Source organism: Cucurbita maxima, unplaced genomic scaffold (genome assembly GCF_002738345.1).
Source record: "Cucurbita maxima cultivar Rimu unplaced genomic scaffold, Cmax_1.0 Cma_Scf00001, whole genome shotgun sequence".
NCBI lineage: Eukaryota > Viridiplantae > Streptophyta > Magnoliopsida > Cucurbitales > Cucurbitaceae > Cucurbita > Cucurbita maxima.
The window spans coordinates 9,451,422-9,469,390 of NW_019272017.1; the positions used below are offsets into that span (position 1 = coordinate 9,451,422).

General features: G+C 35.1%; 3 protein-coding genes and 1 long non-coding RNA gene across 6 annotated transcripts in view; 1 reads left to right on the forward strand and 3 right to left on the reverse strand.

The window, feature by feature from the left end:
- LOC111493399 overlaps positions 1-17,969 on the forward strand; it is a 631,558-nt gene that overhangs the window by 121,446 nt on the left and 492,143 nt on the right. The window lies entirely within an intron of this gene.
- Positions 140-2,660, reverse strand: LOC111493175 (nifU-like protein 2, chloroplastic). Of its 2 annotated transcripts, XR_002719971.1 has the most exons (5): positions 2,460-2,660; positions 2,276-2,375; positions 1,751-2,061; positions 964-1,630; positions 536-626 (listed from the first exon to the last, which is right to left on the reverse strand). XR_002719971.1 is itself a non-coding variant. In XM_023142821.1 (4 exons), the coding sequence occupies exons 1-4, from the start codon at positions 2,559-2,561 to the stop codon at positions 435-437; spliced, it is 705 nt and encodes a 234-aa protein (XP_022998589.1). In that variant the 5' UTR covers positions 2,562-2,660; the 3' UTR covers positions 140-434. The 2 variants fall into 2 exon arrangements, 1 of the variants encoding a protein (XP_022998589.1); XM_023142821.1 differs by lacking the exon at positions 964-1,630 and having other exon boundaries at positions 140-626.
- LOC111493039 (WEB family protein At3g51220) lies at positions 3,407-4,624 on the reverse strand. The gene is made up of 2 exons (XM_023142626.1): positions 4,429-4,624; positions 3,407-4,228 (listed from the first exon to the last, which is right to left on the reverse strand). Exon 2 carries the CDS (start codon positions 4,113-4,115, stop codon positions 3,495-3,497), a length of 621 nt encoding a protein of 206 aa, XP_022998394.1. The 5' UTR covers positions 4,116-4,228; positions 4,429-4,624; the 3' UTR covers positions 3,407-3,494.
- On the reverse strand, positions 5,297-17,172 carry LOC111492564 (phospholipase ABHD3-like). Its single transcript, XM_023141903.1, has 15 exons — positions 17,125-17,172; positions 16,792-17,091; positions 16,577-16,666; positions 15,969-16,030; positions 13,033-13,136; positions 12,165-12,254; positions 11,410-11,532; positions 10,626-10,703; positions 9,881-9,966; positions 9,691-9,739; positions 9,031-9,087; positions 8,077-8,207; positions 7,585-7,668; positions 7,266-7,335; positions 5,297-5,923 (listed from the first exon to the last, which is right to left on the reverse strand). Exons 2-15 carry the CDS (start codon positions 17,070-17,072, stop codon positions 5,495-5,497), a joined length of 1,734 nt encoding a protein of 577 aa, XP_022997671.1. The 5' UTR covers positions 17,073-17,091; positions 17,125-17,172; the 3' UTR covers positions 5,297-5,494.

Sequence of the window (17,969 nt, forward strand, 5' to 3'; positions counted from 1 at the left end):
TAGGGTCTCAACATCTCCTCTACTAGGCCACCTCTACAACTTATCCATGCTCAGCTTGATATCACTTCGTACTTGTACTATAAAGGAGTAGGAAAAGTTTGAACGAAGCACCAAATTAGGTCTATTCTTGGGTCTTAACTATTCACAATTTAAGGATTATATACATAAACACAAGCTAGTCCACTCGTTGTAATCCATATTGTAAAGAAATGAGATTTACAATTTTTTCAGATTATTTGTGCCCTTATGAAAGCAAATTGTACGGAATAATCTAAAAAATTGTTCATGAGGCTACATTTTACATAAATACAGCGCCAATAACAACCAGGATACCTCGAGGCAACCATGATACACAAATTCTACGAGTTTCTATTCTTATGTGACGAATTGAATAATGAAGAATTATTCACATCTCCTCGTATTCTGTAGATTCATTATGACAAAAGTTGAACTGCGGCTATGGATGGTATCTTCTCTCGCAATTTTTGTGTAACAGCCACACGCACTGTCATGACCCCAGCTGCTGGCCCTGTGATCCGAACTTTAACTATTGGCTCCTCGATACCCACGAGTTCGAGAGATCCTCCCGCTGCCCCGATAAGATAAGGTCTTATCTCTTCGAGTACCTAAGAAAGGGGCACAAAAAAAACTCGGCTTCTGAATTCACTGGAAAAAATAAGCAATAATAACATTCAATCATAATTGTACAAACAAGAGTGAGTTTCTGTTTCCAATTTTTCATAAGGTTGAAAGAGGCATTGGAATCTCCATCAAGATTGAATAGATAATAATAACGATGGAACTACAACCCATCCAGGTGACAACGAATAACCAACCAACTTGGAGGCAAGGATGAGACAGGCTAGGAAATCTATCACATGACAAGTCAGTATGAAAAAAAAAAAAAAAAAGAATAGAGCATTTCTTATATGGGGAGTAATAAGTATTTCAAAGATAACCTACCAGTACGATTCGATATACAGCCCCTTGGGTTTCATATGATGACAGGCAAATTCAAGCGTTGTGTTGCATTACTATCAGGTTCATTGTCTACAAATGCTGCAAGCTTAATCAAGCTGGTCGCAGTTTTGGACCAATACCAAGTAGAGTAGCACCCGGATTAAAAAATCGGACACACGGGCCTTGGATGCACTTAATTGATATTTCTATGAAGAACGAAATGAAGATGTAATCATGCCATATGCTTTCTTGGCAGTCCTTATCCGAATAAGGATGATTTCAGAAACCCATTCGTTCCTTCGGTCACAGAGAAATGAGAAATGGAAGGCTGAAGTACCAAAAAAACTACGGAGACAGAGGCTTGACCTACTAAATGGGTAATATCTTATCAAAAAACGAAGCCAATCTGAAGAATTGTTGAAGTTGAATAAAAAGAATGCTAGCTTAATCCTACCCTTAATTTCAAAATAATCACATATATCAAAGAATGCTAGCTTAATCCTACCCATAATTTCTCAATAATCACATACATCAAAGAATGCTAGCTTAATCCTACCCTTAATTTCTCAATAATCAAATATATCAAAGAACCTGTGTGAGCTATACATACCATTGTGCTTCTTCCTCCCAAAAAATGTTCAAATACCTTGAAAGGTCCATTATAAGTCGTCTATAGGTTAGAGATTACAAGTGGGTTGGTGTAAGGCAAATATACGATTCAGAAACGAATTTTAAGTTGCATCCAAATCATAGAATGAATACGCGTGATAGAGAGTGAACAGTGATTTACCTTCTCTATATTGTCCTCGTTGAGCTCCAATCCAGTTTCCTCATCTGCTATTGGTTCCACAGCAACTATTTCAGGGATCTTCTCCATCAAACGCCGTTCAATTCCCATCTTCATAGTCGTAACAGAACTCGGACATGAGCCGCATGCTCCTTGTAGCTTCAACCGTACAACATTTCCGTCTATTTCATGTAATGCTACATTACCACCATCCGCAATAAGATATGGTCGAACCTCGTCCAGAACACTTTCAACATTTTCTGCAGTCAGCGGCAATTCCAGTGCCGAATTGGAAGTTGCGACGGCTCTAATAACTGAAAACAGAAAATTTTGAATCATACGACAAAGATTGTCAATCTCAGAAGAAAGAGGATTGGGCAGGAGCTTCGTTCTAACATCTACGATAACCAATCGCATATCTACCCTAAGAGCGAGCAATTTACAAAACAAAAACATCGGATAGATTCAACAACCAGAACTTAATACGAATCCAACACAAATTCAATAGAAGGAACGCAGAAATAGTACCTGGCGTGCGTGAGTTAATTCGAAGGGAACGACATGATCTCCGGCAAAGAAGACTGCGCTGTCTTGAAGGCGAAACATGGCGGACGAAGAAGGAGGAGATCTACAAGATATTCCAGATCTGAACTTGTCAATTTGGTTAGGAGGAACAGAAAACGGAGGAGTAAAAGAGGGAAAGGAAAGGGACCTTGAAGGCGCGAGAAGAAAAAGAAGAAGAAGAGGAAGAAGGAGATTGAAGGGTTTGCGGGGCTCTGTGGTAAGGGGAGGAATTCAACACCATGGGATGCATATTCAATTCAATCGCTGTTCCTTCGTCTTCGTCCGACAAAGGATATGAGATTCGATGGAGCGATTCAGAAACTTAGAAGCCCCAGCTGCCTCCTTCACCACTAAAACTTCTTTAATTATTATTAAATTAAATTAATAATAATAAATAAATAAAAACCTGTAAATTTTATATTTCACTATTAAAAAAAGTATTTTTCAAATTTTCAAAATTTTTAACAAAATATTCAACTTTTAATAGCTTTTTTTAAAAAAATATATTTAAACTTTAAAATTTTATTAATATCCTTTAATTTTTTTAAAAAAGTTAAAAAATATCACATTTAAAAAATACCTATAAAATATTAGCATTAACCCCTCCAAATTTTTTATAAAAAATTTTAAAAACTTATTATAGTTCAATATACAAACAAAAATTGTATACTTTAACAATTTGATAAAACGTATTTAAATTTTTTTAAAATAAATTTAAATATATTTTTAAAAATTTTAAAAAACTTTAAATATATTAATGAACATTTTGAAAGCTCGAACAAAATATTTTTGGAGTATATTTTCAATTTTTTTTTGGAAGATTTAAGGTTTTTTTTTTTTTGAAACATTAATTAATTTAGTCTTTTTTTATTATTATTATGCTTGATTTTTAATAAATATCCCAACGGTCAATTTTTTTTTCTTTTTATTTTTCTGAGGGTTAATAATTCGTTTGTTTGGCTTTATAATACAAATAATTTATACTTTTATATTATAAACAGCTTTCTCCTTGTATATATATTTTTTTCCTTCAAATTTTAAAATCTAATTTCATTCGATCTTTCATTAAAATTAAAAAAAAAAAAACATTTCATACGACAAAAAAGAAGTGAAATTACATTGTGAAAGACGATCAAACAATTCCCAAGCAAGCGGGAAGGAAGAACGCAAATCAAAGGGTTCTTTAATCGAAGGATTTGAATGAAGAACTGAGACTCCCTTTTCTCCTTAATCTCATCAACAAATCTCCAACCAGTGGAATTATTGGCTTTTTCTTTACCTTTTTCTTCTCCTTTTTCCCTCCAAATCTCAATATCTGAGCCAATGCCTCTGTTCTCTTCATTTCTTCTTCTATCCTTCCATTCTCACATCCCATTGTGATTCTTCTCGTCGCCACAGCTTTCGCCGCCGCAGCCGCCTCCGCTTCCGCCTCAGCCAACTTTGACATGTTCTTATGCAGCTCTGCATTCAGTGAAGCCAATGCCACTTCTGTATCTTCTTCCCTTTCCTTCAGCAACCTCAACTCTTCCTTAGTCTCCTCCAGCTCTGCCTCAAGTTTCTTCAGTGTATCCAACACTTCATGTTCTTTCTCTTCCTTTACAGTTGTTGTGGAGCTTAACAAAGAATCCCATGTGCCTGTTTCAGACAATGGGGCATTGGCACATGGCTTTGGCGACGACGAGTAAGCTTCTCCGACTAGAAGACGTTCGCCGAACACGGCAACGGCTTCTTTGACGGAGCGGAAGGGGCGGGAGGTGTCAACAATGGAGGCAGAGCTTTGATTAGGCATTTCAGGGTCTTCCATGGGACGTGTGGGGAGAGGGTGTGGGAGGATATGGTGTATTTGATGATTGGTTAGGTCGGAGAATTGAGCTCTTTGCTTTAGCTTTAAAAGTAAAGAGAGAGAGGGGGGGATGACTGTTGTTTCAAGGTTAAGACAAAAAAAAAAAAAAACATCACCATCATGTTGTGTGGGGAAGATGGTGGTCGAAAATGACCAGCCAACAGAGAGAGAGGTGGAGGTTATAACATAATATAAAGCTATGAAAGTAAGAAAAGTAATGAAGCTAAACATGCATTATTCTCAGCACATAATCAAACATGGGTCAGTGACATACCTCTCTCCTTGGCTGCAACGGATTTAGCAGTTCATTAAGCGGCTGCTTTTGGTTGTAGTTGAATCTTCAAATATTTGATTTTCTGGTACAGCAGGTCCAATGTCCACTGTAGCTTAAATGCATACTCTTTCTTGCCTTCTATATCAAGTAATGGCTCCATCTTTATATGGAAACTTCAACTACAAATTTCGAGTGAAATTAAGGCAATCTCAGAGAGAGTTTGTGAGATCCCAGATTGGTTGAGGAGAATGAAACATTCTTTATAAGAGTTTGGAAACATCTTCTTCGTTTTAAAAACTTTGAAGGGAGGCCCGAAAAGGGGAGCTTAGTGTGAGATCCCACATCGTTTAGGGGAGGAGAATGAAACACCATTTATAAGGGTGTGGAAACCTTTACCACCATTTGGGCTGTTACACTTAAAGAGGACAAGGGCGGTTACACTTAAAGAGGACAATATCAACAATAATGGGTTTAGACTGTTACAAATGCTATCAGAGCCAAACATTGGACGATGTGCCAGCAAGAAGGCTGAAACCTCGAAGGGGGTGGACATGAGACGTTGTGTTAGCAAGGATGCTAGGCCCCAAAAGAAGGTAGATTGGGGGAGGGGGGAGTCTCATATTGATTGGAGAAGGAAATGAGTGCCAGTGAAGACACTGGGCTCCAAATGGGTGGATTGTGGAAACCTCTTGGCCCCAAATGGGTGGATTGTGGAAACCTCTTCCTAGCAGACGCTGGCTCCAAAGAGGACAATATTTGCTAGCGGTGGGCTTGAGCCGTGGCAGAACTTCTCTTTGTATGACATCAAAGCTTGCCGCGAAACTACAATGCAGAGCTTTTGTGAAAAGAAAATGGCAGGAACAACAAATAAAGGAGTAGCCAGAGATCAATTTTATTTCTTTAATAACAGTACAGTACATGAAAAGTAGGACAAACAATAAGTTACATTACTAGTTTCAAATATTTCCGAATAAACAACGGTAAATGTAATTCTACCCTTTTACCCATTTTATTTTCAATTGAATGGCAACTTAATATTAAGAATACTTGCTGACAACAGCAAATTCTATCTTTTACGTGAACCTCCAGGCATGAGATTTTTATATTTCTTAAAGAGTAAGGAGAGAGCTGGGCGCACCATTGGCCATGATGTGATAATGGCAATGTAAGCGAGCAGCCAGAATGATCTCCCACTCCGGCGTGTAAGACAATCTGTGCATTTCCTTGCAGGAGTTGTGGCCTGTGTTGGATTTGGATCCTTTTCTTCATAGCGCTCTGGTTGGTCATTCTTCTTCCCAACATGGTCAGCCTCTTCTTTGTCCAAAATGACTTCGGCGCTCGTACTAACGTTGGCCATTTCCTGGTTCGATAAGTCTTGCATAGTATCATCTGTTTGCTCATCACCTACAGCAGTCACCATTCCATCTTCCAAAACGCTCACGTAAGGACCTTGATCGATGGAAAAGCTCGGAGTAGGAGTTCTTGTCTTTCGCATCTGCAAGAAAGTATAAGTTGTATGAGGCTAGATTACATAGAAATAGAAGCCTTCTCACACATTAATGGGTAAAAAAATCCAATGGCTTGTTGACGGAGGGATGGGAGAGCCAAAAAATTTCAAATATGAAAGGGATTGCAACCAAGAGAGAGCTCCTACTTCTAAGACAACAGGAAAATGTCCAAAGATGATCCTTTCTTCTGGAGAGTAACAAAAGTGGATGAATCTAGAATTCCACTTGTTTGAGGTGAAAAATACCTCAACAGGATAAAAAACGGGAGATTCTGATATGTTTGACCAAATATAACATCCATTTTAAACAGGAATATCATCACGAGAGAGATCTCGGATGACCTTGCTAAAAAGACCGATTATCGAGTGTAGCCAAACAAACCTGATGGTGGAACGATCAATAGAAGAACTCCGATTCTTGGAGGAAAACAATACCAAATCTGGTATCAAGTAAAGAATTTTTAATCTTCTGCTCTGCACCAGAGCTGCAAATGCTCCAACTTAGAAGCTTCATGGACAACTGGAAGGTTGTCATATTGATGAAATAAGGTTTTCAAACTCTCTGTTTGTCCAGCCAACATGCTTTTTGGTGCTTTTCTTGGTCAGCTTTCATTTGGTAATTGGCATTATACATAAGCCAAGTTTTTTGAAATGAATGCCAAGCCGCCAATACATTTCACTTATGTTAGGAACCAGGCTTAGCAGTGTGGATCATATTAGTAGAGATATATAGGCAGAATGAGGTAAGTTGTCAATGACAAGTGAAGGCTAGGGGAAGTGGGAGGGTTCTAAACTTCTCACAAGTTTGGGAATCTATAGCAATACTCTAATATCCCAAGCCCGCCGCTAGTAGATATTGTCTGCTTTGATGCGTTACGTATCGCCGTCAACCTCACGATTTTTAAATGCGTCTGTTAGGAAGAGGTTTTCACACTTTTATAAAGAATGTTTCGTTTTTTTCTCCAACCGATGTAGGATCTCATAATCCCCCCTTGGAGGCTTAGCATCCTCACTGGCACACCTCTCAGTGTCTGACTCTAATACCATTGTAACGGTCCAAGCCCACTGCTAGCAAATATTGTCCGCTCTGGCCCGTTACGTATCACCGTCAGCCTCAGGGTTTTTATAACACATATGTTAGGAACAAGTTTCCACATTCTTATAAGAAATGTTTCGTTCTCCTCTCCCACTGATGTGAGATCTTACTTGTAATAGAATACTGGTTATGAGTTATTAGATTAGATAATCCTTTCATTCATGATTCATGAATTCTCTTTCAATGTACCTGGCACTAAATGCTATAAATATAATTATGGTCATGTTACTGCACCTGCTTTATTACATCAATGTACGAGCTGGAATGTAGGACGCCGAGGAATTCATCGACAGCCCTTGCCCACCTACAGGACATGATTTTACACGACGTATCACAATTAGATGACCTTAATTCCAAGATTGCTAATGAATGTTAAGCTGCAAGATAAGATCTAATGAGACTTCTAAGTAATCAGCCAATCATTTTATATTTTATTTTATTTACATTTTATGCATAATGACCCACAATGAAAGCATACGGTAGATCAAGACTTCAAAACCCAAAAATTCCTTTTTCTCAGTACAATTTACAAATGGGAGGACATGTATATTACCACAGGCTGTTGGCAGTTATCCCTTCATAGAAACCTAGATGTCCTCCATGCGGTGTCGTTGCTAGAACGACATTCCTATTTGCCCTGTAAATAGTTAATCAACCAGGGTTATCCAAATTCCAAAAAAGATAGGATTAGGCAAGTGGAATAATTATACATTAAAAAATATTATGGTGCATTCTCACAAATGATTTATTTCAGAAGAAAATGAAAATGTTATTCCTTTCAAAATCACGGATTTGTAATTAGTAATTCCAAATATTTTCTTTTGTGAATGACTAATAAAATAAATCACAATTTTTTAAAAACAGTTCTGAAAACAAAAATAGGAAACTGTTTTCAAAAGTTCTGATAACTATAGTAGAACAGCTTATAACTATTGAGCACAATTTTTAAAAAAAGTTCTGCAACAAAAAAAAAAAAAAAAAAAAAAAAAAAAAAAAAAAAAAAAAAAAAAAAAGGAAGTGCTTACAAGCATGAAATAAGTCCTACCTACACTCGTCCCATGGAATGGCTTCTTTTGTGCAAACCGGATCATCCAAAGCACTAATGCATAGAAGTGGCACTGCTACATTTCCCACATGGGTAGCACTAGTGGCGTGCCTGTAAAATTCATCCACGGTCTGGGAAAGAACAGAAACATGTTTTAGCATTTACGACGTATGAAAACATAAGGGCCTTTTGGGTTTACATTAAAAAAAGAGAGAAAAGAACTGTATGGAAAGATACTTCCGTTCATAGATTTTCATTTATTCTTCCATATATTAATTTCAAATTATAACACGCATGAATCAAATTAAACCTAAGCGATGATTATAATGAATCGTTAATATGAAAAGCACACTGAATCTAATTTACTACTTCCTGTTTTTTATGGCTTGAAAGCTGTTTTTAAAAAATTATCCGTAAATCTATGCACTTTTCCTTTTTCTTACATGAATTGTTATTTGAAATTAGGAAAAAATCCATTTATATTCCAAACTTTGAGGTTGTATCAATTAAAGTCCCAAATTAATAATGGTATCAATTTAAGAAAATCTTCTATTAGTGATTTATAATTATTTTCACTTGATTCTATTTAAAATCAATTCAAAATTACTTAAATAAAATTATTGCACCCAAAATCTCGTAATTCTTCCTAGATAAGTGAAGAAAAATAGATGAAAAACCACTCATATTAATAAAATCTACTATCCATTTGAATCCAATATTCTTCTATGATATTACCTTAAACTATGCATTTAGAAGAGTCTTATGTACCTATGAAAATTATGGATCAACAATTTTAAAATGAAATCTTAAACAATCGTCTAAATTGATTTAGTTATAAAATAGTACAAATTGATTTTTTCGAGTTCAACATCACTTGGTCAAGAGAGTATGCATAAATCTGTTGAACTATGCTCAAATTATCCAATCAAAATAAGTATTCAGAGTGTGTTTTACCTCAAAATTTCCAAGGATGCGTGTGGCATAGTTGTCAAAATCACGAATCGAACGTGACTGCCATGAAGCAAGAAGAAAATATTAATATATATAATATGGATNATAGTTAGACAAAAAAAAAAAAAAAAAAAAAAAAAAAAAAAAAAAAAAAAAAAAAAAAAAAAAAAACATCTTATGTGATACGATTGTAAAGGTCTGTCTTAATTTCCATTTAAAATCACAAAAGAAGTGAGTAGGAGTCCTGAAGTTGAATGTCACAAGCCTTAATTGCAGGACCTGCAGGACCTTAAAATACTACTACTCCGATCTAATGCATTCAATGGGTGGGGTAAATAAATTAGACCTACAGATATGAGCCGCATGTATCAAGCCTTATAATAATTTTTCGTCAGATGAAACTAAATGGAACTTATAGTCTTGTATTCCTCACATAAGGCAGCCCAATAAGTTGTTTTGTTAATATTGAATATTTTAAAAGACCAAAGCAGAATAGACAGATCTTGGTTGTGCATAAATTCCAAACCAATTTGAAGTGATGAGCTAATGTTGAGACATCAACGAGGTGTCCATCAGAAGATAATCATGTCAGAGCTAGCGAAGTTTAAGATGCACGACTTTAAATATTTTCATGCTAAAGTACGATGTAACAGAGTCAAGGACCTTCTTAATGGATTCCCACTCCGTAAGTTGAGATAAGTTGGATCGATGCCTGCAGGGAAATATAGTATAAGTTGGAAAGATATTAATGTTATCTTATGCTTAATAGTTAAAGTAGTAAAGCACTCTAAGTTATCATGTCAATGGGTTCGAAAAAAATCATATTAAGGTAAAAAAAAATGTTTATACGTACAACAACGCAAAACCTTGTAAGCCGATAGCCAAAGCTTTATTATAAAAACTCTGAACAAGCCTGCGATTAATAAACCTGTCGCATATCTACAGAAGGGAACGACATGGGAATTGTGTTAGGCGATTAAAAAGAGCATAGAAGATTGGTTTTTATAATTACACTGACAATGTGACGCGCTTCACACACATATCGAGTCCTGAGAGAAAGGAGTGAAACTTTGATTGTATTGAGAAACAACACTCATGGCTATAAAATAAACTGAACGATTCTAATATTTCATCTGTTTCACATGTATAGAGGGAAAAGTAGAAAATAAATTGATATCAGCCCATCATGTTTCCAGACTGTAATGATCTCACTTTTGCTACAAACCTGAGAACAACTTTCACACGAGTTCTTCTTAGAAAGAGACGCATGTCGGTTAAAGAAAAGAGGCGTGATTGGCATATCCATTAAAAGATCTTGAGATCAATTCAATGGCCTCTTTACACATGCTATATGAATGAGCATCACAATGAAGGGAAAAGAACATGCACCTAATTTGAAGTTCCTATTGGTAAGAAAGTAAACTATTCAAGATAATAAATAAGATAGGTTCTATTATACCACCAAAATAACTAGATTGCCTTAAGAATATTGGGAAAAAGAAATGACCCTTAACGAATGCTTTAAGTTGAAAAACTTCACACCGTAAAGAAATATAATGCATCAATTAGATTATGTAGAACACAATTGGCATACTAACCAACAGATCCCATGGCGAGCAAATAGCTGCAGCACCGGAAATAGGGACATTGGCACCATCCTCTCCAAGGTATTTTACCTGAAGGAAGCAGTACATGTTGAAATTGGAAAAAAAGAAAAATTCTACCAACAAAAAGTTAACGAAAAAGCTGATAGAGGGACCAAAAACTCTACCAACGGCAAACTTCAATGGTGAAATTGTTGAGATTGAAAACTCAAGAACCCAAATGCAACATAAGTGAAACTTCAGAACCAAAGTGTAATTTTACCGACATTTAAATATTTATTATGCATTTTATTAGTCCAAAATGATAAATAATGCTTTTATATATTTTTAAAAGAGCCTGAACATGAAAAGAACAAGAAACTAGATTTTGTTATTTCCAAGCTTATAGATAATTTGGGAAATTTTCTTAAAAAAATAAACAAGAAATAGGAACAATTTCCAAACACTTGCGTTTCACCAACATGGTAAACAAGAAATAATAGACTGTCACCAAATAACTCCTTAATAACCAAGATTACGAAATAATCAAAGTTAGAAAAGAAAAAAAAAAAAAAACAATAAAGATTTCTACCGTTCGCAACAACTTTTTTCCCATTGATCCCAAAACCATTTCCAGCTTCTTAAAATATTATAACCTTCATAAGCTTAGCAATCCAAAAGAATTTAGGAGCAAATTTGAGCCTATCCTACCTTTTTACGCCTGTTGGCTTCATGATAAAATCCAATTCAGTCAAGAAAACATGAATTCATAAAGTGTTTAATAGGTAAATACTTATACCAGAACGTTTGCGCCAATACTAGTTCCAACAACAAACAGAGGAGCTTCTGGATGTTGACTATGAATATGGCCAACCACTCTCCTTATATCCTCTGTCCATCCAGCATTATAGACACGTTCAGACTGATCATACCAAGGAGAACCAAGATTTCAGATAAATAAGATGAATCACATATATATAGAATTCCATAATAAAAATATAAAACATATATCATCCGGAAAATAATGCATTCACCACAAGTTTTTCAAAGTGTTTTTTATTTATTAAGTTATTTTAAATAAATACTTCTGATCCTCAGAAATCATCGAAGAAACTATACTAAACACACTTTTAAATTATTAATTTTTTCATAGATACTTCTAGAAAAAATTATTTTACTTGCACAACATTTTTTTTTCACAAGTTAAAAATTTGGGAAAAGGAAAGGAAGCCTGCAGTAGCTTTCATTAAAGAGGTGATTACCATTTAAACCCAACCCTTTCTTCCCCAAGACCTTATCCAAGAAACTCCAATCAACATGTACTAAATCTGTTAAAACTAATCAATAAAAAGATATAATGAGCAAAATTGCAAACTACACAAGTATTCAAAATCATTTTTAAAACACAAATCACAGAGGTATAATTTGCAATTATCTCTTGAATAGGTAAGTTGAAACTGAGAGGAAGGTATGTTCCAGCATTTGTCAAAATGTCCAGCGTCTCCATTTTAAGGTTAACGGCATTCCTACAGTTAAACTTAATAGCAATCTTACAGTTAGTGATATGCCGCCAAGACCACGATGATTGCTCACAACGACATTCCATCCACGTTTGGATATCCTGAATGCCAAATGCTTGATGTACTGTAGAAAGTGCAAACCTTCTTGAGCCCAACAAAACAACCATTAAAGAGTCTAAATAAAAGCACTGGCCAAATGCTAAAGGTGAAAATGTTTTATGATAGACACCCTGTTATACACTTAGATCTGATTTCATCATTTATTTTCTTACTCCAAATTCGAGTTCTTATTATGGATGTAACAAGAAAAACGAAAAAGAAATTATATTGCATCATTATCATAGTTTCAATAATTCCTATCATATTCTCCCAAATAAAAAATTCTACATCAAGACATCTAACAATTAGAATAGATGATTTTGTTTCAATTTGGCATCACCATACTCCTGTATTCCTGTAATTTTATCTGTTTAATGAAAGGTTTTTCATGAGGAAGAATGTGGTCATCGATGCATTGTATCAAACATTTCAGGATTTTATTGAAACTACCCTTCTATGTATAACTACTTGCAGTAGCCTTCTGAATGATGATATATTTTCCTGTCTCCTCGACTCTGGTATGCACATGACATTTCAAACGGACAAAGCTAATAGTTATTTTGATATCCTTTTATATTTCATATTGGAGTACATGTCATCTGTCACGACTATAATTGGCATGAACTGTAGAAAATAACCATCAACGGGAATAATACTGTGGCATCTCAAATAAAAGCCATATCCTGTGCAAACATGTACATCCGGGGAAAAAGAAGAAGAAGAAAAAGGAAATCGTTTGGGAAATTTGGGAAATAAGATTAAATAAAATTAGCATACAAGTTGGAAAATGAAATATAACTTACAGCTGCAGATGAATCACTGGTTAATCCTGGAATAACTATAACAGTTGGTGTTTTCTCATTGCCAGGAGTGGTGTTAACATTCACGCCAAAGGCAGCATATTTAACTGCACAAGTGGGTGAAATTAGGGAAGTATCCAATAACACATATCACTTGATTACTGAAAAATCTTGACAGCTTTTAGCATAAGATATGTGAAATTCAGCATGGATTAAGTGGATTTAAACTTTACTCCTTTGGTTTGCAAGAGATTTATACCTCTTCTAAAAAAGACTTCCACACTAAGACTTAAAATTTAGCAATTTGTCTTGTGAGATCTAAAGAAAATTAGCATTAACTGACTGCCTATTATTTATGAAAGAATTGATAGAAACCCACTAGTGGAAAATAGAACATGATTTGTGAGTCAGCTTATTACTATTTTTTTTGTACGCAAGGTTTAAAAGAACACAAAAGACCAGTGAAAATGATACTGTAGCTGATAATTTTGAAACAGGCCCATAAACATTGAATAAAAATGTGGGTGAAAGTTTAAAAGTTATTGGGACTACATTTCAAGTTTGCAATGTCTAGCACTGAAAGCACGAGTTGGTATCCAAATAGTATAAAGTTTGTCGTTGTTTTATTAATATTTGACCAATGCCTACTCTTTGAAGATATTTCTATAATATTTTAAGGGTCAAGTTTAATAAGTTGTGATGAGAAACCTAGAAGTAAAATCATTCCTACCCAGGGCATTAGACAGAGGGATCCACTTTCTCCTTTCCTTTTTATTTTGGACTCTGATTGTCTTAGCTGGTAGTAATAGCATTGCGACTCATCCTATTGCACTTCATCTTTTCGTTTGAACCATTTACAGTTAGCTGATGATACTTCTCTAGAAAATCTATTTTCTCCTTTATATTTAAATACAATATATTAAATAGTAATTTGAATACTTCAAATTTTCAATTAAATTGAACCTTTTAGTATTACTATGAGCTAGCAAGGGGACCTTATTGACCTACAGATTACAAGCTCTAATGATACAAAATTAATTAATTAAACTATTTAATCAATCAATTTTCATTCATTAACTATAGGTCACTCAATTATAGACTTAGAGTTGCATTCTGAGACATTGTAGGACAAGTTATGTCCATTGTTATAATCATTACAAACAAGTCAATCATTCACGAGTTGTTCATAATTACAGCTTGGTCAAAAATCCGTTTTGTCTCTGTAATTATATCTTTCATTTTAAGTACCACTGATTCTCTAATGAACAATTTATTTATGATCCAAGATCTTTGAGTTAACTTTAGTTCTGATGTATGGGGGGTATGCATCAGCAATGAGTTAACTTTAGTTCTGATGTATGGGGGTATGCATCAGCAAGGCCAAAATGGATTGGGACACTGAAGTTTGGTTGTAGATGAGGTACATGGCCGTCTACTTATCTTGGTGTTTTTTGGGTGGAAATGCGAAACTCTTCTTATGGCAGCCTATTATTGAGAAGCATGACTCCATAGTTGGAAATATGCCTTTATTTCCAAAGGCAGAAGACATATCCTTATTCAAGCTATTCTTTCAAGTATGCATACTTATGAGCTCTGGTTGTTTAAATTACCAACTAAGGTCGTCAAAACTCTGGATAAACTTATCGAAGTTCTTCTTTGGAAAGGTTCCAACTGGGAGAAAACTAAGCTTCCTCAACTCTAGGGAGGTTTGGGTATTGGAGGTTTGGGTATTGGAGATTTCCAGTTTCAAAATATGACTCTTTTAGCTAAGTGGATTTGGAGATTTTTGCACGATACGGTGCCCTTTGGCGAAATACTATTGCTGGTAATATGAAATAAGTGGATAATTAATGGCCTGCAGATATTTAGAGAGCATCTTTTAAACTTCTATTTGCATTTTATTTGTTCGACCATTGAACTTGTGACTAACCTTGTTCAACGATGTCTCAAGAATGGGGCTAATACATCTATTGGGCCTGATTCCTATCTGAATTGTGGGGTTATTGCTACAACGCCTCCAAGGTTTTTCAGTTGTCTTTTAGCCCCAATATCACAGTTGCACAGGCTCAAATTAGTTCTCAAGCTGCCACAGGGCTTACATTTGCATCGGAATCTTCATGATTTAGGTGATTGAATGGTTTAGTGTCTCCTATCTTCTTTCACCAGTTATTTTAGGGTCTGCAGATGATTTCTGGATTTGGCCCTTGGATTCCACTAGAGTTTTTACAGACAAATCTAATGACTCATGGCGTGTGATGCGTTTTTCTCACTAAGAGCATCCTTCTTATCGCTTTATTCATTGTACCTTTGCTTCTCCCTTTCGGGAACCAGTGCTATAAGATTTTGGTTGGTCTATGGTTTTGCCAAACCACATATCAAGTATTCTAGCTTATTTTTGTGGGTCATCCCTTTCATGGTGCGGAAAAGACTTTCTGGTTGGCCATAAACTGGGTGTTCTTCTGGGGTGAAAGGGATACAAGAATTTTCAAGAACGTTTTCTCTACTTATGATAGCTTTTTGGATCTGTTTTATTTCATACTTTGTATTGGTTTAAACATTTACATCCATTTAGGGATTATAGTCTATCTTCTTTGATTTCCAATTGGAGATCTTTTATGTAATTCACCTTTTGGTGTTGTAAGCTCCTATTTATTTCATTCATCAATGGAGGTTGATTCACTTCTCAAAAAGTAAGTTGCGACTTGTGAGATACAGGAAAATTAGAATCATAACGGTAAATAAAATGATCCTTCCGAATTAAGAAAATGATGGGCGTATCAATTGTCACGACAAGAAAATCTCTTTTTTCATCATTCAACACACTTTTGGGAATCTGTTCATGGACGAATATCAATATACGATGCATTACTGAGATCAGAGACAAACGAATAGAGAAAGTAAGAACATTCTTGACTGATGAGGGAATAAATAAAACTTACCATCAGAACTCCTTAGCCAATCCAAAGCAATTGTTCCACCATCAGGTACACGAAATAACTGTCTGGGGTAAAATCATAGGTCTAATTTTATAAAATGCAAGAGAAGTGTTTAACAGAAAAAGAAAATTAATTCGCAGACGTTCCCGGTTATGCCATAGTGAATAGTGTGAGAACATGCCAAGATGATCCGATAAGATTATTAGGCGCTTATGAACAAGATTTTATTTATAGTATCGACAAAACAGAAAATTCGATACTTTTGTTTCTTTTTCCCCATTGAGGACTCTTTTCCATTTATATTCAGTCTTATAGAAAATCAGCACACATGTTAAAAGAAAATAGTGTTCATCTAGTTATCTTGATGTCATTCACAGTCACGTTATAAGCAGTTGAACGTTAGCTGTCCCGGAAAGTGATTATGATAAAATAGGTACAGTATAATCCTTGAAATCACCCTTTGGCTAAGGCCTTGACCAATATCTTTTCCATTTCTTTTTGCTTTCTTTCATCCTTCCTTTATTCATATTCTTCAACTTTTTCTTTTTGTTAAAGCCTAAGAGCATCCAAAATAAATGCGAACGGAGATGAAACGAGGAGTGAAAGCAGACCTTTTATAGGAGACAGGAGGAGAACTCCCAAAAATGCTGAGGAAAATAGTCTGCAAATGAGGACTGCAAAGCCATGGAGTTGGGGAGTACCTGCTCCAAAGCAAATCAATAGCATTAAGTAAAGGAGTTAAGAGGGAGGGATCCAGAGAAGAGGAGCAAACAATCGGAATGGCGAAGGAAGAGAAACCTAAAATGCAAAGAATAACAAGAAAAACCTGCCATGAAGAATCCGGCACTTGGAAACAACGGATTGATAGAAATCGGGGTCGGATGCAGTGATGCAAACGCGGTCGCCTCGGAAGGCGCGGATGAAGTCGTGAAGAAAATGAATCTCGAAGAAATTGTAGAGGAAGACGAGGAAGATGAGGAGGAGCGCAGCGAGAAGGTGAGAGAGGGGAATGAGAGAGAGAGCTGTGAAGAGAAGTTGATAGGGCGAAAGTGGATTGGAGGTGTCGGAGACGGAGCCGGAGCCGGAGCCGGAGCCGGAGGAATCCATGAGAGGCGGAGGCCTGGAAGTGGATTAGAGATCGGAGACCCGGGAAGAAGAAAATCAAGAGACCAGAGATTCATCTTCGCTCCTTAGCTGTGTAATTATAAAGAAAGCGAGGGCGGAGGCAGACAAGAGAATTGGTCGAAATGTTCCCAGCCGTGGCTGCGTGTGCGTGGTGGATGCTGCACGCAAATGGGAGCTTCCAAATCAAATTTAGTTCGCTATTTGCTTAATTTGACGCAATTAATAAATTAATAATTTACACTTTTATATTAAAAATATTTTTTAATTTTTAAATTTCTAAAAGGTCAAGAAAACTTTTAATAAAATCTAAATCTAAATATATATATATATATATATAATTTCTTTCTACACACGTTTTAATGTTACACTTAAAAGTTCAGAATATTTTTTAATTGGGGTAATAATGGTAAAAATATTTTTATTTTTTCTTAAACAAGTTTTTTTTTAATTAGTTTATTAATGAAAATTTTTAAATAAAATATTAACAATTTGGAGTATTTTTGAATTTTTTTTCTTTTTTTTTTAGTACCACCATGGATATATTCTTTGAAAGGTAATATTATTGGAACTTTTGAAAATTTATGTGTATTTTTTAGATCAATTGAATATTTTTATTAATCTGAACAAATATTTATGAATATAGATTTTTCAATAAATGCATTTAATTTAATTTAAAGATAAATCTTTTAATAAATAAGTAGGTCTTTAACAAGTTGAGTTTATGTTTGGACTAACAATTTAATTAGTAAATATAAACAATTATAACTAATGAACGTATATCAAATCTCGTTATTGCAACTTAATCAATTGATTTGGGTGTTTGACCATAATTAATTAAGGATATATATATATATATATTATTATTTTTTGGTAATACGA

Excerpts from the sequence above, each read along its gene's own strand:
- LOC111492564 (XM_023141903.1), bottom strand. The coding sequence starts at position 17,072 with ATGGATTCCTCCGGCTCCGGCTCCGGCTCCGGCTCCGTCTCCGACACC. Across the intron at positions 12,255-13,032 it reads CCAGTGATTCATCTGCAGCT|TACATCAAGCATTTGGCATT; the intron begins GTAAGTTATATT and ends CACTTTCTACAG. Across the intron at positions 7,669-8,076 it reads ATTCCATGGGACGAGTGTAG|GGCAAATAGGAATGTCGTTC; the intron begins GTAGGACTTATT and ends AACTATTTACAG.
- LOC111493175 (XM_023142821.1), bottom strand. The coding sequence starts at position 2,561 with ATGCATCCCATGGTGTTGAATTCCTCCCCTTACCACAGAGCCCCGCAA. Across the intron at positions 2,376-2,459 it reads TTTCTTCTCGCGCCTTCAAG|ATCTCCTCCTTCTTCGTCCG; the intron begins GTCCCTTTCCTT and ends AATATCTTGTAG. Across the intron at positions 2,062-2,275 it reads AATTAACTCACGCACGCCAG|TTATTAGAGCCGTCGCAACT; the intron begins GTACTATTTCTG and ends TTCTGTTTTCAG.
- LOC111493039 (XM_023142626.1), bottom strand. The coding sequence starts at position 4,115 with ATGGAAGACCCTGAAATGCCTAATCAAAGCTCTGCCTCCATTGTTGAC.